Genomic DNA, 17998 nt, shown 5'->3' on the forward strand with positions numbered 1-17998 from the left:
AAATGGACAAGCAAGTCTGACTAACTCTCTCTCTACTGACGGCGAAAGGAAACCGCTTGTGACTCTCCCAGCGAGGTGATTTAGTTGTGTCGAGCCACACTACACATCTCTGATTGATTGATCTCTTGTGATCAGGAAAAGGGTTCAAGCTCAACTTTCATTTCCTTTTATGACTCAGGAAAACACCCTTTTTTTTTTGCAGATATCATTTCCCCTCCCCAAAAATTGCTTCCAATAATGTGGGTAGTTCTGGATATTCTCCCTCTATACTCCATTGTGGTATTTTTATATGATGAGGCACATCCCCCCCATTTTTTGGTGTTTAAAAAGAGTTTTGCTAGATTTGTCCTGTTAGATTTGTATCGCCTAGTTCAATGTTCCTATAACCCATTAGTCCCCATGTGATCCCTCCATCCTTCTCCTCTCTTCTTCGTGCTATTGAAGGACGTTGCTATTTACTCTAATATAAAACGGGTAGTTTGGATCCTGGATGCTGATTGGTTGATAGCCGTTAGTTATTCACGATAATACATAAATGCCTGTTAAAAGTTCCATTGGAATTAACTCTGTACTCGGTCAGAGTACTAGGAAACTGTGTCCCAGCAATAGCAAAAGAAGAGACAGTCAGCCAGCAGTAGGTTTTATTTTAGTGTGAATATTTGTTACTTGTGCAAGGTGATCATTTATCATTCAGTACGGCTCAAATAAAATAAAAATGATTGAGATTTAGCTGTGTGTGTGTGAGAGATTGTTTAAAAGCATATGACTCCGTCATCTAACATCTTCCTGGGGTGGCAGGGTAGCCTAGCGGTTAGAGTGTTGGGCCAGTAACCGAAATGTTGCTGGATCAAATCCCTGAGCTGACAAGGTAAAAATCTGTCGTTCTGCCCCTGAACAAGGCAGTTAACCCCACTGTTCCCTAGTAGGCCGTCATTGTAAATAAGAAGAATTTGTTCTTAACTGATTTAAATAAAGGTTACACACACCATAGTGACCCAAAAGTTATTTTGTTGGCATTTCCGTATGTCCCCATTACCAGTAAAATATAATCCAAACCCATTTCTTTCACTTACTTGCTGTGCTGTTTCATTCCTCAGTCATTTCATGCTCAACCAGGAATTCTATGGAACGCCGTTTGGGTCTTTGCGTATCAAAAAAAGGATGTTTGGGTCTTTGCGTGTCAAAAAAAGGATGTTTGGATCTTTGCGTGTCAAAAAAAAGATACACGTCAAATAACACTATTGGACGTGTCAAATAATCTTGTGGACCAATCAGGACCTGAATATGACCGTCTCAGGGAAGCTCATCTGCGTGTTTGTCCTCCTCACCAGGGTCTTGAACAGACTGCAAATGCTCACCTCCGATGGCCACTGGCATGCTGGAGAAGTGTGGTCTTCATGAATGAATCCCGTTTTCAACTGTAGCGGGCAGATGGCAGAGTGTATATTTAGGAAACGTATTCCTTGCCACCCATTCTAAAATTAACTGCAGCACTTTGTTAAGCGTGGCAGTAATTTCAGTCGCTGTAGTAGCTGACGTGTATAGTGTTGAGTCACCCACGTACATATACACACTGGCTTTACTCATTGCCAGTGGCATGTCGTTAGTAAAGTAAAGGGGCCTAAACAGCTGCCCTGGGGAATTCCTGATTCTACCTGGATTATGTTGGAGAGACTTCCATTAAAGAACACTCTCTGTGTTCTGTTAGACAGGTAACTCTTTATTCACAATATAGCAGGGGGTGAAAAGCCATAACGCATTTTTCCAGCAAGAGACTGGTCGATAATGTCAAAAGCCGCCCTGAAGTCTAACAAAACATTCCCCACATTCTTTTTTATCATCAATTTCTCTCCGCCAATCATCCGTCAATTGTGTAAGTGCTGTGCTTGTTGAATGTCCTTCCCTATAAACGTGCTGAAAGTATGTTGTCAATTTGTTTACTGTAAAATAGTAATGTATCTGGTCAAACACAATTTTTTCCAGAGGTTTACTAAGGGTTGGAAACAGGCTGATTGGTTGTCTATTTGAGTCAGTAAAGGGGGCTTTACTATTCTTAGGTAGCGGAATTACTTTTGCTTCCCTCCAGGCCTGAGGGCACAGACTTTCTAGTAGGGTTAGATTGAAGATATTGCAAAAAGGAGTGGCAATACCATCCACTATTATCCTCAGTATTTTTCCATACAAATTGTTAGACCCCGGTGGCTTGTCATTGTTGATAGACAATGGTTTTCACCTCTTCCACATTCACATAACAGATTTCTAAATTACAACTCGTCTTTCATAATTTTGTCAGATATACTTGGATGTGTAGGGTCAGCGTTTGTTGCTGACATGTGATGCCTAATTTTGTCAGATATACTTGGATGTGTAGGGTCAGCGTTTGTTGCTGACATGTGATGCCTAAGTTTGCTAATCTTGCCAATGAAAAACTCATTAAAGTAGTTGGCGATATCAGTTGGTTTTGTGATGAATGAGCCATCTGATTCAATGAATGACGGAGCTGAGTTTGCCCTTTTACCCAAAATGTCATTTAAGATGCTCCAAAGCTTTTTACTATCATTCTTTATGTAATTTATCCTTTGTTTCATAGTGTAGTTTCTTCGTTTTATTCAGTTTAATCACATGATTTCAAAATGTGCAATACGTTTGCCAATCGGTTGTGCCGCCAGACTTATTTGCCATTCCCTTTGCCTCGTCCCTCTCAACCATACAATTTTTTAAATTCCTCATCAATCCACAGTTTTCACAGTTCGTTTCTTAATGGGTGCACGCTTATTAGTAACTGAAATAAGCCATTTCAATCAATGTGTCAAGTACAGTGTCAATTTGCTCCTCATTACGCACCAACACATTTTCTTTACATCAACAACATAGGAATCACCACAAAACGTATTGTATGACCTCGTATACACTATATTAGGCCCAGCCTTTAGAACTGTGGTTTTCCTACATATGGCCGCCATATTGTGATCACTACATCCGATGGATCTGGATGCTGCTTTCAAGCACATTTGCGTTTCTGTAAAAACATTTACAGGGACAGTGCACATTAAATAAACTTTTCAATAAACTTTTCAATAAAAGTGACGGTTTTAGCCAGCTGGCTCATTTCCCTGGGCAGCTTATTAAAAAACAATTACAGTCAAATACAAACAAACAATGAGCAGAGAGCACATGCAGAGCAACATAGGACAAGCAACATGTAGCATGCTGTCAAGACGTTGTATTAGTTAATGTGACGACTGTTGCTCATCGAATGATTAAAGGTTTCTAAATTGCGTGATTAACTGAATCAAGCGATTATTAACTCATTAACCTGGGGCACCATGGGAAAATTAGTTTTATTGAGTTTCTATTTTCCAAATTAACTCAAAGAATATCAGAATATCGATTTTACAACAGCCGCTAATTAACCAGTTTCCTCTACAGTCTCGTTCTGAACGTCGCATAATCCGGGAGCTGCACAGACCCGGGTCTCACCAATGAGTTCGGACCCGGATCTCACCAATGAGTTCGGACCCGGATCTCACCAATGAGTTCAGACCACACCAATCTTAGTTGAGTATTTATTTACTAGAAAGATAAAATGATGATAAAAGATATACATACACAAAAACACATTTTAGGCTATTGATTAGAACTTAGTATAACGGACCAACACACTATGGCTCATGTCACCCAAAATGGGGATTTAAAAGAGAGAAATATACATTTGGGTGAATTTTTCAGCTATACTTATTTTAACCCTAGCCTTGCCCCAACTGCTGCTCTTATGGGTCAGAATATAATGATGTAATTACATGTTGAATGTCTCCTCGTGGACCGTTCAGGCTGCTCAATGATGCACTTCTCCGGTGCAACTCTCTGGTTGTCCTCACGATGTCAGTGTCCTTTTGGCTTAGAAGTCTGTTCCCTCGCCCTTGCTCTGGAAGGGCTCTTCTGAGGACAGACAGCTCTGTTGCTCAGAGCTCACAGCGTAGGAATGAAACAGTGTAGATACCCCGATTCGATGAGGAGTGGAGGCTAGGTGGTGCGGCTTGAATTCATCCGCTTAGACACAGCTACTCATCCGAAGCTTGGGTAGAAAAATATTTCTTTGTCTTTAAACTTGTGTTGCATTTTGGGTTTGTTGACTTTTTTAGACCTCGGCTGCAGCTTGGGTCACGTAGTCTATCTGTAAATTCTTCACTCACAGGTTTTATACCCTCAGGTCAGAAGTGGGCGTGACCGCCTTTAGGGCAATTCTCTGAGCGTACCAAGTTATGGGCAAGGTCTAGATTTTACTCCAATCCAATTTTAGACAACTAACTTCACATTTCATCTTTACCAAAACATTCTCTTTGATTTGGACATTTTCCACACAACGTACAATGTATAAACATCAAGCATATACTAGGAAAAGCCTTAAACGTTACAATGTTTTCGTAATAACATCATCTATTCACCTTTAATAACAAAACAAAAACGACATACATTTTCATATTCCATCTATCGTCATGACCACCATTGTGGCTAACAGAAACCATTGTTCCAAAGTCCCTTTAGTTCATGTTTAATGTTCTGATGTTCTCCATAGTAACAGGACAAAAGGAATCTGTGGCCTAAGACTTACCATGGGCGTGAGGGGTCATAAACCCCCCACATCTTCAGACCCCTGGATCTCTCCTCCTCTGTTGGGGTTGAGAGATAATCTGTAGAGTTGTGGTCTCCTGTAACCTGACCTGATCAGGACAATCATGACAATGCAGACAGAGAAACATTAGACAAGCAACACGTAGCATGCAAACAGAGCAATAGCACAAATAGCAAAAAATAAAATAAAATACATTTTTTTTTAATATATAAAAGAAACAGTGTTACCTCACAAGACAACATGGAAAGTGGCAACACACAGCTAGGGATTATGTTCACAAGGTCAAACATTTTGGGTAGCCTTCCACAAGCTTCCCATAATAAGTTGGGTGCATTTTGGTCCATTCCTCCTGACAGAGCTGGTGTAAAAAAGTTAGGTTTGTAGGCCTCCTTGCCCGCACACACTTTTTCAGTTCTGCCCACACATTTTCTATCGGATTGAGGTCAGGGCTTTGTGATGCCCACTCCAATACCTTGACTTTGTTGTCCTTAAGCCATTTTGCCACAACTTTGGAAGTATGCTTGGGGTCATTGTCCATTTGGAAGGCCCATTTGCAACCAAGCTTTAACTTCCTGACTGATGTCTTGAGATGTTGCTTCAATATATCCACATAATTTCCCCTCCTCATGATGCCATCTATTTTGTGAAGTGCACCAGTCCCTACTGCAGCAAAGCATCCCCACAACATGATGCTGTTCTTCGGCTTGCAAGCCTCCCCCTTTTTCCTCCAAACATAACGATGGTCATTATGGCCAAACAGTTCTATTTTTGTTTCATCAGACCAGAGGACATTTCTCCAAAAAAGTAAAAACTGAGCAAGGAACTTAAACGTAAACTTAAGCTTTTTTACATGACACATATTGCACTTTTACTTTCTTCTCCAACACTGATTTTTGCATTATTTAAACCAAATTGAGCATGTTTCATTATTTATTTGAGACTAAATTGATTTTATTAATGTATTATATTAAGCTAAAATAAAACTGTTTGTTGTTCCTTAAGCTTAATGATGGGCTTGGAGGGTACTGTGGTGTTGAATGCTGAGCTGTAGTCAATGAACAGCCTTCTTACAAGGTATTCCTCTTGTCCAGATGGGACAGGGCAGTGGGCAGTGTGATGGCGTTTACATCGTCTGTGGACCTGTTGGGGCAAACTGAAGTGGTTCTAGGATGGCAGTGATATGATCCTTGACTAGTCTCTCAAAGCACTTCATGATGACAGAAGTGAGAGCTACGGGGCGATAACTGAACTAAATGACTGACCATCTTTGCCTTACAGGAACAATGGTGGCCATCTTGAAGCATGTGGAGACATGCCCGTAAAACACACCAGCCAGCTGTTCTGCTCATGCTCTGAGGACGCAGCTAGGGATGCCGTCTGGGCCAGCAGCCTTGCGAGGGTTAACACGTCTAAATGTCTTACTCTCGTCGGCCACAGAGGATAGGGGGGGCCCGCAGTCCTTGGTAGGGGGTCGCGTCGGTGGCACTGAATAATCCTCAAAGCGGGCAAAAAAGGTGTTTAGTTTGTCTGGAAGCAAGATGTCGATTTCCGTAACGTGGCTGGTTTTCTTTTTGTAGTCCGTATATGCTTGTAGGCCCGGCCACATACGTCTCGTGTCTGGGCTGTTGAATTGCGACTCCATTTTGTCCCTATTCCGACATTTCACTTGTTTGATTGCCTTGCGGAGGGAATAACTACACTGTTTATATTCGGCCATTTTCCCCGACCTCTTTACATGATTGAATGAGGTGGTTTGACCTTTCAAATGCCACCGTTTATCCACGGTTTCTGGTTGGGGTAGGTTTTAATAGTCACAGTGGGGTACAGCATCTCCAATGCACTCGCTAATAAACTCACTCACCGAGTCAGAGTATAAATCGATGTATAAATCGATGTTATTGTCTGAGGCTTCCCAGAACATTTTCCGGTCCACGTGATCAAAACAATCTTGAAGCGTTGATTTCGATTGGTCAGACCAGCGTTGAATGGTTCTAGTCATGGGTACATTCTGTTTGAGTTTCTGCCTATAGGACGGTACGAGCTTTGTTAAAAATCCCCAGCTACAATAGCGGGGACAGTGTGAGTTCTGGTTCCTGTCACCAGGGGGCAGTGTGAGTTTTGGTTCCCGTCACCAGAGGAGGTTCAATCCCCCCACACCGTACCAGAGGAGGATCAATCCCCCCACACCATACCAGAGGAGGTACAATCCCCCCACACCGTACCAGAGGAAGATCAAACCCCCCACACCGTACCAGAGGAGGATCAATACCACCACTCCATACCAGAGGAGGACCAATACCACCACACCATACCAGAGGAGGTTCAATCCCCCCACACCGTACCAGAGGATCAATACCCCCACACCGTACCAGAGGAGGATCAATACCTCCACACCGTACCAGAGGAGGATCAATCCCCCCACACCATACCAGAGGATCAATACCCCCACACCGTACCAGAGGAGGATCAATCCCCCCACACCATACCAGAGGAGGTTCAATCCCCCCACACCGTACCAGAGGATCAATACCCCCACACCGTACCAGAGGAGGATCAATCCCCCCACACCGTACCAGAGGAGGTTCAATCCCCCCACACCGTACCAGAGGAGGTTCAATCCCCCCACACCATACCAGAGGAGGTTCAATCCCCCCACACCGTACCAGAGGAGGTTCAATCCCCCCACACCGTACCAGAGGAGGTTCAATCCCCCCACACCATACCAGAGGAGGTTCAATCCCCCCACACCATACCAGAGGAGGTTCAATCTCCCCCACACCATACCAGAGGAGGTTCAATACCCCCACACCATACCACAGGATCAATCCCCCCACACCGTACCATAGGAGGTTCAATCCCCCACACCGTACCATAGGAGGTTCAATCCCCCCACACTGTACCAAATGAGGTTCAATCCCCCCACACTGTACCAAAGGAGGTTCAATAACCCCCACACCATACCAGAGGAGGTTCAATACCCCCACACCATACCAGAGGCGGTTCAATCCCCCCACACCGTACGAGAGGAGGTTCAATCCCCCCACACTGTACCAGAGGAGGTTCAATCCCCCCACACCATACCAGAGGCGGTTCAATCCCCCCACACCGTACGAGAGGAGATTCAATCCCCCCACACTGTACCAGAGGAGGTTCAATCCCCCCACACCATACCAGAGGAGGCTCAATCCCCCCACACCGTACCAGAGGATCAATGCCCACACACCATACCAGAGGATCAATCCCCCCACACTGTACCAGAGGAGGTTCAATCCCCCCCACACCGTACCAGAGGAGGATCAATACCCCCACACCATACCAGAGGAGGTTCAATCCCCCCACACCATACTAGAGGAGGTTCAATCCCCTCCACACCGTACCAGAGGAGGATCAATCCCCCCACACTGTACCAGAGGAGGATCAATCCCCCCACACTGTACCAGAGGAGGATCAATCCCCCCACACCATACTAGAGGAGATTCAATCCCCCCACACCGTACCAGAGGAGGTTCAATCCCCCCACACTGTACCAGAGGAGGTTCAATCCCCCCACACCATACCAGAGGCGGTTCAATCCCCCCACACCGTACGAGAGGAGGTTCAATCCCCCCACACTGTACCAGAGGAGGTTCAATCCCCCCACACCATACCAGAGGAGGCTCAATCCCCCCACACCGTACCAGAGGAGGTTCAATACCGCCACACCATACCAGAGGAGGTTCAATCCCCCCACACCATACCAGAGGAGGTTCAATCCCCCCACACCGTACCAGAGGAGGTTCAATCCCCCCACACCGTACCAGAGGAGGTTCAATACCCTCACACCGTACCAGAGGTTCAATCCCCCCCACACTGTACCAGAGGAGGTTCAATCCCCCCACACCGTACCAGAGGAGGTTCAATCCCCCCCATTTGGTTTTAATCCAGAGAGGTTAGAAAACGTTTCTAGATCCTCTATGAGGCTGTGGAGAGATTCTAATTGTGGATTTAAAAGAAAACATGAATCATCAGAGTACAATAACACCTTTGTTTTTAACCCCTGGATTTCTAATCCCTTAATATTATTGTTGGATCTGATTTTAACAGCTAACATTTCGATGGCAATAATAAATAGATATGCTGATAGTGGACAACCTTGTTTTACTCCTCTTGACAGTTTAAAACTTTGAGATGTAGCCATTATTTGTTATTTTACACCTACTATACATACCTTTAAACCATTTCATAAGAGATAATTTTCCAGGCATTTATTTATAAACTCGTCGTACTTTATCAAAAGCCTTTTCAAAGTCAACTCTGAATAACAGACCTGGTTTTCCCCGATATTTCATAGTATTCTATTGTTTCCAGTACTTGTCTTATATCATCTCCAATGTATCGTCCATGTAAAAAAAAAAAACTGTCTGATTAGGATGAATAATATCTGACAAAACCTTTTTAATTTTATGCTCCAAGCATTTTAGCTAGCTCCCTCCTTTCCCCTGTAACTATTGCCCAGGTCGTTGCTGTAAATGAGAACGCGTTCTCAGCCAATTTATAAACATTGGGTTGTTATTTTACCTGAAATGCACAAGCACCTTTTTTTTCCCCCTGGATCTTTCAAGAATTTTGACCCATTTTGAGTCACACTATATCGTGTGTTCTCTACTCGGACAATTAATCCACAGATAAAAGGGGAACCCGAGTTGGTTTATAGTGATCATTATCTTCTTCTTCTGTGGACTTTATATGGCGGTTGGTAACCAACTTTAAGGTGCTTTACCGCCACCAACTGGACTGGAGTGTGAACTTCAGTTCATCTTTCAATCATGGGTATATATGCTCCTAAAAACCAATGAGTAGAGTGGCGGGACTTGCAGCACGTCATCTAAACTACTTGTGCAAATTAATGAGCGTCTGTTTGGCTACTTGGCTCTATTTCCAAACTGCCAACGCGCATCTGCATCGGTCTAGTCAGCATGTGAGGTTGTTTGTGCCAAAGAAATGCTAATAACGTGAATGGGATTTGTGCCAAAAAAATGCTAAAACAGTGTCGGGAAATTAAAACCAAATCATGGATTGCCGTCATACCTTTTTCCATTAGACTGCTTACAGGGTAAAGCAAATCAATTGTGTGAGTTTGTAATTTGGGTGAACTGTCCCTTTAATGGACTCCTTTTAGAAAATCAGCTGAGTTTAAGGCCCATCTCTTCTCCCACCATGATATCAATCCTCCGCTGGAACATCATCGTACAGGTTTTCTCCTCACAGAAAGGATGAAAATAATCAAACAAAAACACAGGAAAACCAAGAGATAAAGTATCAAACTCCCCTCTCTCTGCCCCCCCCCCCCACCCTCTCTCTGCCCCCCCCTCACCCTCTCTCTGCCCCCCCCCCCCCTCTCTCTGCCCCCCCCCCCTCGCCCTCTCTCTGCCCCCCCCTCGCCCTCTCTCTGCCCCCCCCCTCACCCTCTCTGCCCCCCCCCTCACCCTCTCTCTGCCCCCCCCCCTCTCTCTCTCTGCCCCCCCCTCTCTCTCTCTGCCCCCCCCTCACCCTCTCTCTGCCCCCCCCCTCACCCTCTCTCTGCCCCCCCTCACCCTCTCTCTGCCCCCCCCCTCACCCTCTCTCTGCCCCCCCCCCCTCGCCCTCTCTCTGCCCCCCCCCTCGCCCTCTCTCTGCCCCCCCCCTCACCCTCTCTGCCCCCCCCTCACCCTCTCTCTGCCCCCCCTCGCCCTCTCTCTGCCCCCCCCTCACCCTCTCTCTGCCCCCCCCTCGCCCTCTCTCTGCCCCCCCCTCACCCTCTCTCTGCCCCCCGCCCTCGCCCTCTCTCTGCCCCCCGCCCTCGCCCTCTCTCTGCCCCCCCCCTCAACCCTCTCTCTGCCCCCCCCTCACCCTCTCTCTGCCCCCCGCCCTCTCATTGCCTCTCTCTCCTAAACAAATAAATAGTTGTACGATCCAACTTCTCTCGACTCTCCCTGTGCCCCTCTCTTTCGCTCTCCCTGTGCCCCTCTCTCTCTCTCTCTCCCTGTGCCCCTCTCTCTCTCTCTCTCCCTGTGCCCCTCTCTCTCTCTCTCTCCCTGTGCCCCTCACTCTCGCTCTCCCTGTGCCCCTCTCTCTCGCTCTCCCTGTGCCCCTCTCTCTCGCTCTCCCTGTGCCCCCCTCTCTCTCTCTCCCTGTGCCCCTCTCTCTCGCTCTCCCTGTGCCCCTCTCTCTCGCTCTCCCTGTGCCCCTCTCTCTCGCTCTCCCTGTGCCCCTCTCTTTCGCTCTCCCTGTGCCCCTCTCTCTCTCTCTCCCTTTGCCCCTCTCTCGCTCTCCCTGTGCCCCTCTCTCTCTCCCTGTGCCCCTCTCTCTCTCTCCCTGTGCCTCTCTCGCTCTCTCCCTGTGCCCCTCTCTCTCTCTCTCCCCCGCTCTCCCTCGCTCTCCTAAACACAGTTTTAACCATCCAACTTTTTAAAGGATGCAGGGATAAAGGATGCAGAAAAACAGATGCTCTTCCTGGTGAACCTTGTAGACACATTTGTGGGATGAGAAGTCTCTTTAATAACTCTGATTTAGCTTTCAGCTAAATTCTGTTCGCATTTACAATCTTCTAAATAGAACAGTTTAATTTCATGACGTCGGCGTCTTTTAAGTTTGGAGAGAGAGAGAGAGAGAGAGAGAGAGAGAGAGAGAGAGAGAGAGAGAAAGAAAGAGAGACAGAGAGAGAGAGAGAGACAGAGAGAGAGAGAGAGCGCTTACGTCTCTCCGGTGGATTGAAAACGGCAAGTATTCTCAATCACAAAATAGGCAGCGGGAAAAGTTTAGAGAAAAATGTATTTAGTGATGTGGTTTCGTAGGTAGACGTCCATAGTAGTGATAGTCAATGAGGATTCCTGTCTTCCACTTTGATGCTGGTAATCACTTTGTTTCCTAGTACATCATTTATACAACTCATGCATTATTATCAATGATGGATAAATAATTACACTGGGGGAAAATGGGAGAAAAAAAACACTAAACTAAATATTTTAAAGACGATTAACATTTCACAAACTATAGTTCTTTATTTGAAATAATATGGGTCGCTACTTGGTGGTTTTGTTTGTCCTTGGGTGCGTTCGTAAAGTCCCTCTGGCGATCTACTCCCATTTCAGAACAGAATGTCGTCCGTGTGACAGAGGGCAGAATAACTGATTCATTTATAAACACGCAACACACCCGTTGAATATGACCGGTGTCAGTAAACCTCTGCAAAAAGAAAAGCGTAATTAAATTGTTGTCAGCAGCACAGTTACAGTCACCAACGCTCTGGATAACATGTAAACAGCCTAACCAGCTCTGCTGTGGAGAGTAACATGGTCAGAGTGAGCTGTTCTCTCATTATGTGTCTGGAAGTAGCTAGCAAGCTAACCAACTTTAGCCAGTTAGCTTGTGTGCTTGATTGCCGTTGTGAGGTCAGGACGCTCAGATCAACCCTACTCCTCGGCCAGAGCGTTCCAGTGTGCGTTCTGAATTTACGAACTGACAACGCCCTCCAGAGTGAATTTACGAACTGACAACGCACTCCAGAGTGAATTTACGAACTGACAACGCACTCCAGAGTGAATTTACGAACTGACAACGCACTCCAGAGTGAATTTATGAACGCACCCATTGTTGTTGCCATGGTTTGTTGAGGAGATTCTAGAATGTGTTCCAAGAGTTCTTTCAGAACCAGAGCAGGTCTCCTCTCTTCAGTGCTTCTGAGACGGCAGAGTGAAAGACCATTGATCGCTCCGCCTGCATCCCAAATGCCAACCTATTCCCCTATATAGTGTGCACGACTTTTTTGACCAGAACCCTATGTGCTTTGGGATACAGCCTCAGACGGCAGCGCAGAAGACCGTGGATCCTCTCTCTCTTGAGGTGAGGAGGCGTATGGTACCGTATGAAGGATGCTAGTGGTCTCGAGTCCCATCCAGTGACGCCACATCCTCCTCTTGGTCACCCTCTCCTGTGTCTGTGTCACTGTGTCCTTCCCTCCTTCACTCATCTTCCTCCTCCTCCTCCTCCCCGTCGGAGAGAGAGGCGCAGGGACAGATCTGTCGATATCCATCCAGCCAGTTCTCCACCATTTGTGTGACCAGCGGGTGGTTACGTCGACGGGACGACTTCTGCATTGCGGCCAACATGCCTCCCTCCGTTACACAGCAGTCCAGCCACTCCCTCAACAACTTCTCCTGCTGCTCCTCGTTACCCATCTAGACAGAGAGAGAGAGAGAGAGAGAGAGAGAGAGAGAGAGAGAGAGACACACATTGGAAATAATTACAATCTTTGTCTTGCCCATAAACCCTCTGAATGTCACACATACACAATCCACGTCTCAAGGTCTAACAATCCTTCTTTAACCCATCTCCTCCCCTTCATCTACACTGATTGAAGTAGATTTAACAAGTGACATCAATAAGGGATCATAGCTTTCACCTGGATTCACCTGGTCAGGCTGTCATGGAAAGATCAGGTGTTACTAATGTTTAATAGATTTAGTGGATTTTTACCTTCTGATCGCTGGAGACCAATAAGAAACCAGCCACATGGCAGCGAACTGAAGCACGTCACCATTTCCACAGTGACGTTTATGAAATGCTGGCTTTTATAACCTTGCAGGAATGAAATGTGGAGAGCCAAGCTGTAGGCTTCTGTAGCCATGCCCAAATGACAGTACAGCACCAAACCTACCGAGTTATTTCGAGATTTCTAGAATGTTCTCATTATATGTCCAGACTTTTCACTGTATTTTAGTATAATTTATATCGTGTTAAATATTAGCCACTATCAGTAGCCACCGTCAGTTATACCCACATACATTAATAACTGTCGCTTTACTGTCAGTTATACCCACATACATTAATAACTGTCTCTTTACTGTCAGTTATACCCACATACATTAATAACTGTCAGTTATACCCACATACATTAATAACTGTCAGTTATACCCACATACATTAATAACTGTCACTTTACTGTCAGTTATACCCACATACATTAATAACTGTCTCTTTACTGTCAGTTATACCCACATACATTAATAACTGTCAGTTATACCCACATACATTTATAACTGTCAGTTATACCCACATACATTTATAACTGTCAGTTATACCCACATACATTAATAACTGTCTCTTTACTGTCAGTTATACCCACATACATTAATAACTGTCAGTTATACCCACATACATTAATAACTGTCACTTTACTGTCAGTTATACCCACATACATTAATAACTGTCAGTTATACCCACATACATTAATAACTGTCAGTTATACCCACATACATTAATAACTGTCACTTTACTGTCAGTTATACCCACATACATTAATAACTGTCAGTTATACCCACATACATTAATAACTGTCACTTTACTGTCAGTTATACCCACATACATTAATAACTGTCAGTTATACCCACATACATTAATAACTGTCAGTTATACCCACATACATTAATAACTGTCAGTTATACCCACATACATTAATAACTGTCAGTTATACCCACATACATTAATAACTGTCACTTTACTGTCAGTTATACCCACATACATTAATAACTGTCACTTTACTGTCAGTTATACCCACATACATTAATAACTGTCAGTTATACCCACATACATTAATAACTGTCACTTTACTGTCAGTTATACCCACATACATTAATAACTGTCTCTTTACTGTCAGTTATACCCACATACATTAATAACTGTCACTTTACTGTCAGTTATACCCACATACATTAATAACTGTCACTTTACTGTCAGTTATACCCACATACATTAATAACTGTCAGTTATACCCACATACATTAATAACTGTCAGTTATACCCACATACATTAATAACTGTCACTTTACTGTCAGTTATACCCACATACATTAATAACTGTCAGTTATACCCACATACATTAATAACTGTCAGTTATACCCACATACATTAATAACTGTCAGTTATACCCACATACATTAATAACTGTCACTTTACTGTCCCACTTTTCACTGTAGATGCGGAAGGTCGATATCGGCGGGTTGAGACGCCCCCCCAAAAAACATCTCTCTAGTTTAAACAGATGGATTTAAATATTATGTAATTAGATTTCCTCGGGGGGGGGGAATGTAGGCTAAGAGTTAATGTTACCTCTTGTGCAGACAGGAAATGTACGTGCAGCAGTTTCCTCTCGCTGTCCACCAGCGGCAGGAAGGTTACGGTGACGTCATCGTCAGTGTTGAGGTTGGCGCCCGCGCCGCGATTGTCGTAGCCGTCGTTCTCCATGGCGACCAGGGCAGAGAAGTGTCCGCGTGTGTAACCCAGGGCGATGGGACTCTTCCAACAGAAGCTCTGCTCCCACAACAGGGGCAGGTACACACCTGTACAGGTAGAGAGACAGGTCAGTATCAGACAGGTACACACCTGTACAGGTAGAGACACAGGTCAGTCTCAGACAGGTACACACCTGTACAGGTAGAGACACAGGTCAGTCTCAGAAAGGTACACACCTGTACAGGTAGAGAGACAGGTCAGTGTCTCTATCAGTTAATCAAATGGCTACCCGGACTTTATGCCTTTCTCTCCTACCTATGTACATAGTACTAAAAATAACCTAACCAAACCTACACGTACATATTACCTCAATCAATATCCCAACTACCTCGTACCCCAGTACGCCGACTCACTACTACCTCGTACCCAGTACGCCGACTCACTACTACCTCGTACTCCAGTTCGCCGACTCACTACTACCTCGTACCCCAGTACGCCGAATCACTACTACCTCGTACCCCGGTACGCCGACTCACTACTACCTCGTACCCCGACTCACTACTACATCGTACTCCAGTATGCCGACTCACTACTACCTCGTACCCCAGTACCCCGACTCACTACTACCTCATACCCCAGTACACCGACTCAGTACTACCTCGTACCCCAGTACCCCGACTTACTACTACCTCGTACCCCAGTACCCCGACTCACTACTACCTCATACCCCAGTACACCGACTCACTACTACCTCGTACCCCGACTCACTACGACCTCGTACCCTGACTCACTACTACCTCGTACCCCGACTCACTACTACATCGTACTCCAGTACGCCGACTCACTACTACCTCGTACCCCAGTACCCCGACTCAGTACTACCTCGTACCCCAGTACGCCGACTCAGTACTACCTCGTACCCCAGTACCCCGACTCAGTACTACCTCGTACCCCAGTACCCCGACTCAGTACTACCTCGTACCCCAGTACGCCGACTCAGTACTACCTCGTACCCTGACTCACTACTACCTTGTTCCCCAGGACCCTGACTCACTACTACCTTGTTCCCCAGGACCCTGACTCACTACTACCTTGTTCCCCAGGACCCTGACCCACTACTACCTCGTTCCCCAGGACCCCGACTCACTACTACCTCGTTCCCCAGGACCCGATTCACTACTACCTCGTTCCCCAGGACCCTGACTCACTACTACCTCGTGACTCACTACTACCTCGTTCCCCAGGACCCCGACTCAGTACTACCTCGTACCCCAGTACGCCGACTCAGTACTACCTCGTACCCTGACTCACTACTACCTTGTTCCCCAGGACCCTGACTCACTACTACCTTGTTCCCCAGGACCCTGACTCACTACTACCTTGTTCCCCAGGACCCTGACCCACTACTACCTCGTTCCCCAGGACCCCGACTCACTACTACCTCGTTCCCCAGGACCCCGATTCACTACTACCTCGTTCCCCAGGACCCTGACTCACTACTACCTCGTGACTCACTACTACCTCGTTCCCCAGGACCCTGACCCACTACTACCTCGTTCCCCAGGACCCCGACTCACTACTACCTCGTTCCCCAGGACCCCGACTCACTACTACCTCGTTCCCCAGGACCCTGACTCACTACTACCTCGTGACTCACTACTACCTCGTACCCCAGTACCCTGACTCGGTACAGCTACTCCTTGTATATCGACTGTATATCGCCTCGTTGTTATTTTATTGTGTTACAATTTTCTTTTTATCAATTTGCTAATTTTCTTACTTTTTAACTGCACTGTTGGGAAAGGGCTCGTAGCATTCCGCGGTAAAAGTCTACATAAATTACATTTTATTAAGATTTGATTTGATCCCAAAATAATAGCAAATGAAAACACTTATTCCCCCAACGAGGTCCTTGATTGGTCCTTTCATGATCTAGTGTTGCTGCATTGGTTGCTAGGGCCTTTCTATTAACTGTAGTCTATTTGGAACATGAAAGGAAATGGATTTACATGGAGAGCTATGTTGTTTTAATGTTACCCAGCAACCATGCATGGCAACCCCACTCCTGGGCCCCTCGCGCCCACAACGCACATACAACTCTGCTATGGGCTGATATGTTGTTCCTATAAGGTTTCATATGTAGGCTCAGTTTAGACAGAGACAGAGACACACCTCATGATACAGCTTCCTCTGGTCTGATAACACACAGTCTCTATCTACAGCTTCCTCTGGTCTAATAACACACAGTCTCTATCTACAGCTTCCTCTGGTCTAATAACACACAGTCTCTATCTACAGCTTCCTCTGGTCTAATAACACACAGTCTCTATCTACAGCTTCCTCTGGTCTAATAACACACAGTCTCTATCTACAGCTTCCTCTGGTCTAATAACAACACACACAGTCTCTATCTACAGCTTCCTCTGGTCTAATAACACACAGTCTCTATCTACAGCTTCCTCTGGTCTAATAACAACACACAGTCTCTATCTACAGCTTCCTCTGGTCTAATAACAACACACACAGTCTCTATCTACAGCTTCCTCTGGTCTAATAACACACAGTCTCTATCTACAGCTTCCTCTGGTCTAATAACACAGTCTCTATCTACAGCTTCCTCTGGTCTAATAACACACAGTCTCTATCTACAGCTTCCTCTAGTCTAATAACACACAGTCTCTATCTACAGCTTCCTCTGGTCTAATAACACACAGTCTCTATCTACAGCTTCCTCTGGTCTAATAACACACAGTCTCTATCTACAGCTTCCTCTGGTCTAATAACAACACAGTCTCTATCTACAGCTTCCTCTGGTCTAATAACACACAGTCTCTATCTACAGCTTCCTCTGGTCTAATAACAACACAGTCTCTATCTACAGCTTCCTCTGGTCTAATAACACACAGTCTCTATCTACAGCTTCCTCTGGTCTAATAACACACACACAGTCTCTATCTACAGCTTCCTCCGGTCTGATAACAACACACTATTTCACATGCAGGGTCCAGGTTGTTAAAATCCTGCCACCCACTCTATAATGACATGACGTGTGTGTCTCTATCTCTCTCTCTACAGGTCTGGGGTCAGACTGACTGGTCTACTTATATAGATGTGAGT

At 45.5% G+C, this 17998-nt stretch overlaps 2 protein-coding genes across 2 annotated transcripts in view; one reads left to right on the top strand and one right to left on the bottom strand.

The window, feature by feature from the left end:
- Positions 1 to 7536: 7536 nt before the first annotated feature.
- Positions 7537 to 8552, top strand: LOC116360852 (early nodulin-75-like). The gene is made up of 2 exons (XM_031815823.1): positions 7537 to 7830; positions 7983 to 8552. Exons 1-2 carry the CDS (start codon positions 7537 to 7539, stop codon positions 8550 to 8552), a joined length of 864 nt encoding a protein of 287 aa, XP_031671683.1.
- A 2573-nt stretch (positions 8553 to 11125) lies between these two features.
- Positions 11126 to 17998, bottom strand: part of LOC109886307 (ubiquitin thioesterase ZRANB1-like) — a 46213-nt gene continuing 39340 nt past the window's right edge. The window contains exons 10-11 of the mRNA XM_031815806.1: positions 14759 to 14988; positions 11126 to 12828 (exon numbers count right to left, since the gene is read on the bottom strand). Coding sequence (XP_031671666.1) covers positions 12613 to 12828; positions 14759 to 14988 — 446 coding nt within the window. The 3' untranslated portion in view covers positions 11126 to 12612. The remainder of the gene's footprint in view (positions 12829 to 14758; positions 14989 to 17998) is intronic.

The sequence above is a fragment of the Oncorhynchus kisutch genome, unplaced genomic scaffold (assembly GCF_002021735.2).
Source record: "Oncorhynchus kisutch isolate 150728-3 unplaced genomic scaffold, Okis_V2 scaffold635, whole genome shotgun sequence".
Lineage (NCBI taxonomy): Eukaryota > Metazoa > Chordata > Actinopteri > Salmoniformes > Salmonidae > Oncorhynchus > Oncorhynchus kisutch.

Coding starts and splice junctions, on each gene's coding strand:
- LOC116360852 (XM_031815823.1), top strand. CDS start 7,537: ATGAGGTTCAATCCCCCCACACTGTACCAAAGGAGGTTCAATAACCCC. Junction 7,831..7,982: donor AGGCTCAATCCCCCCACACC/GTACCAGAGGAT, acceptor ACACCATACTAG/AGGAGGTTCAATCCCCTCCA.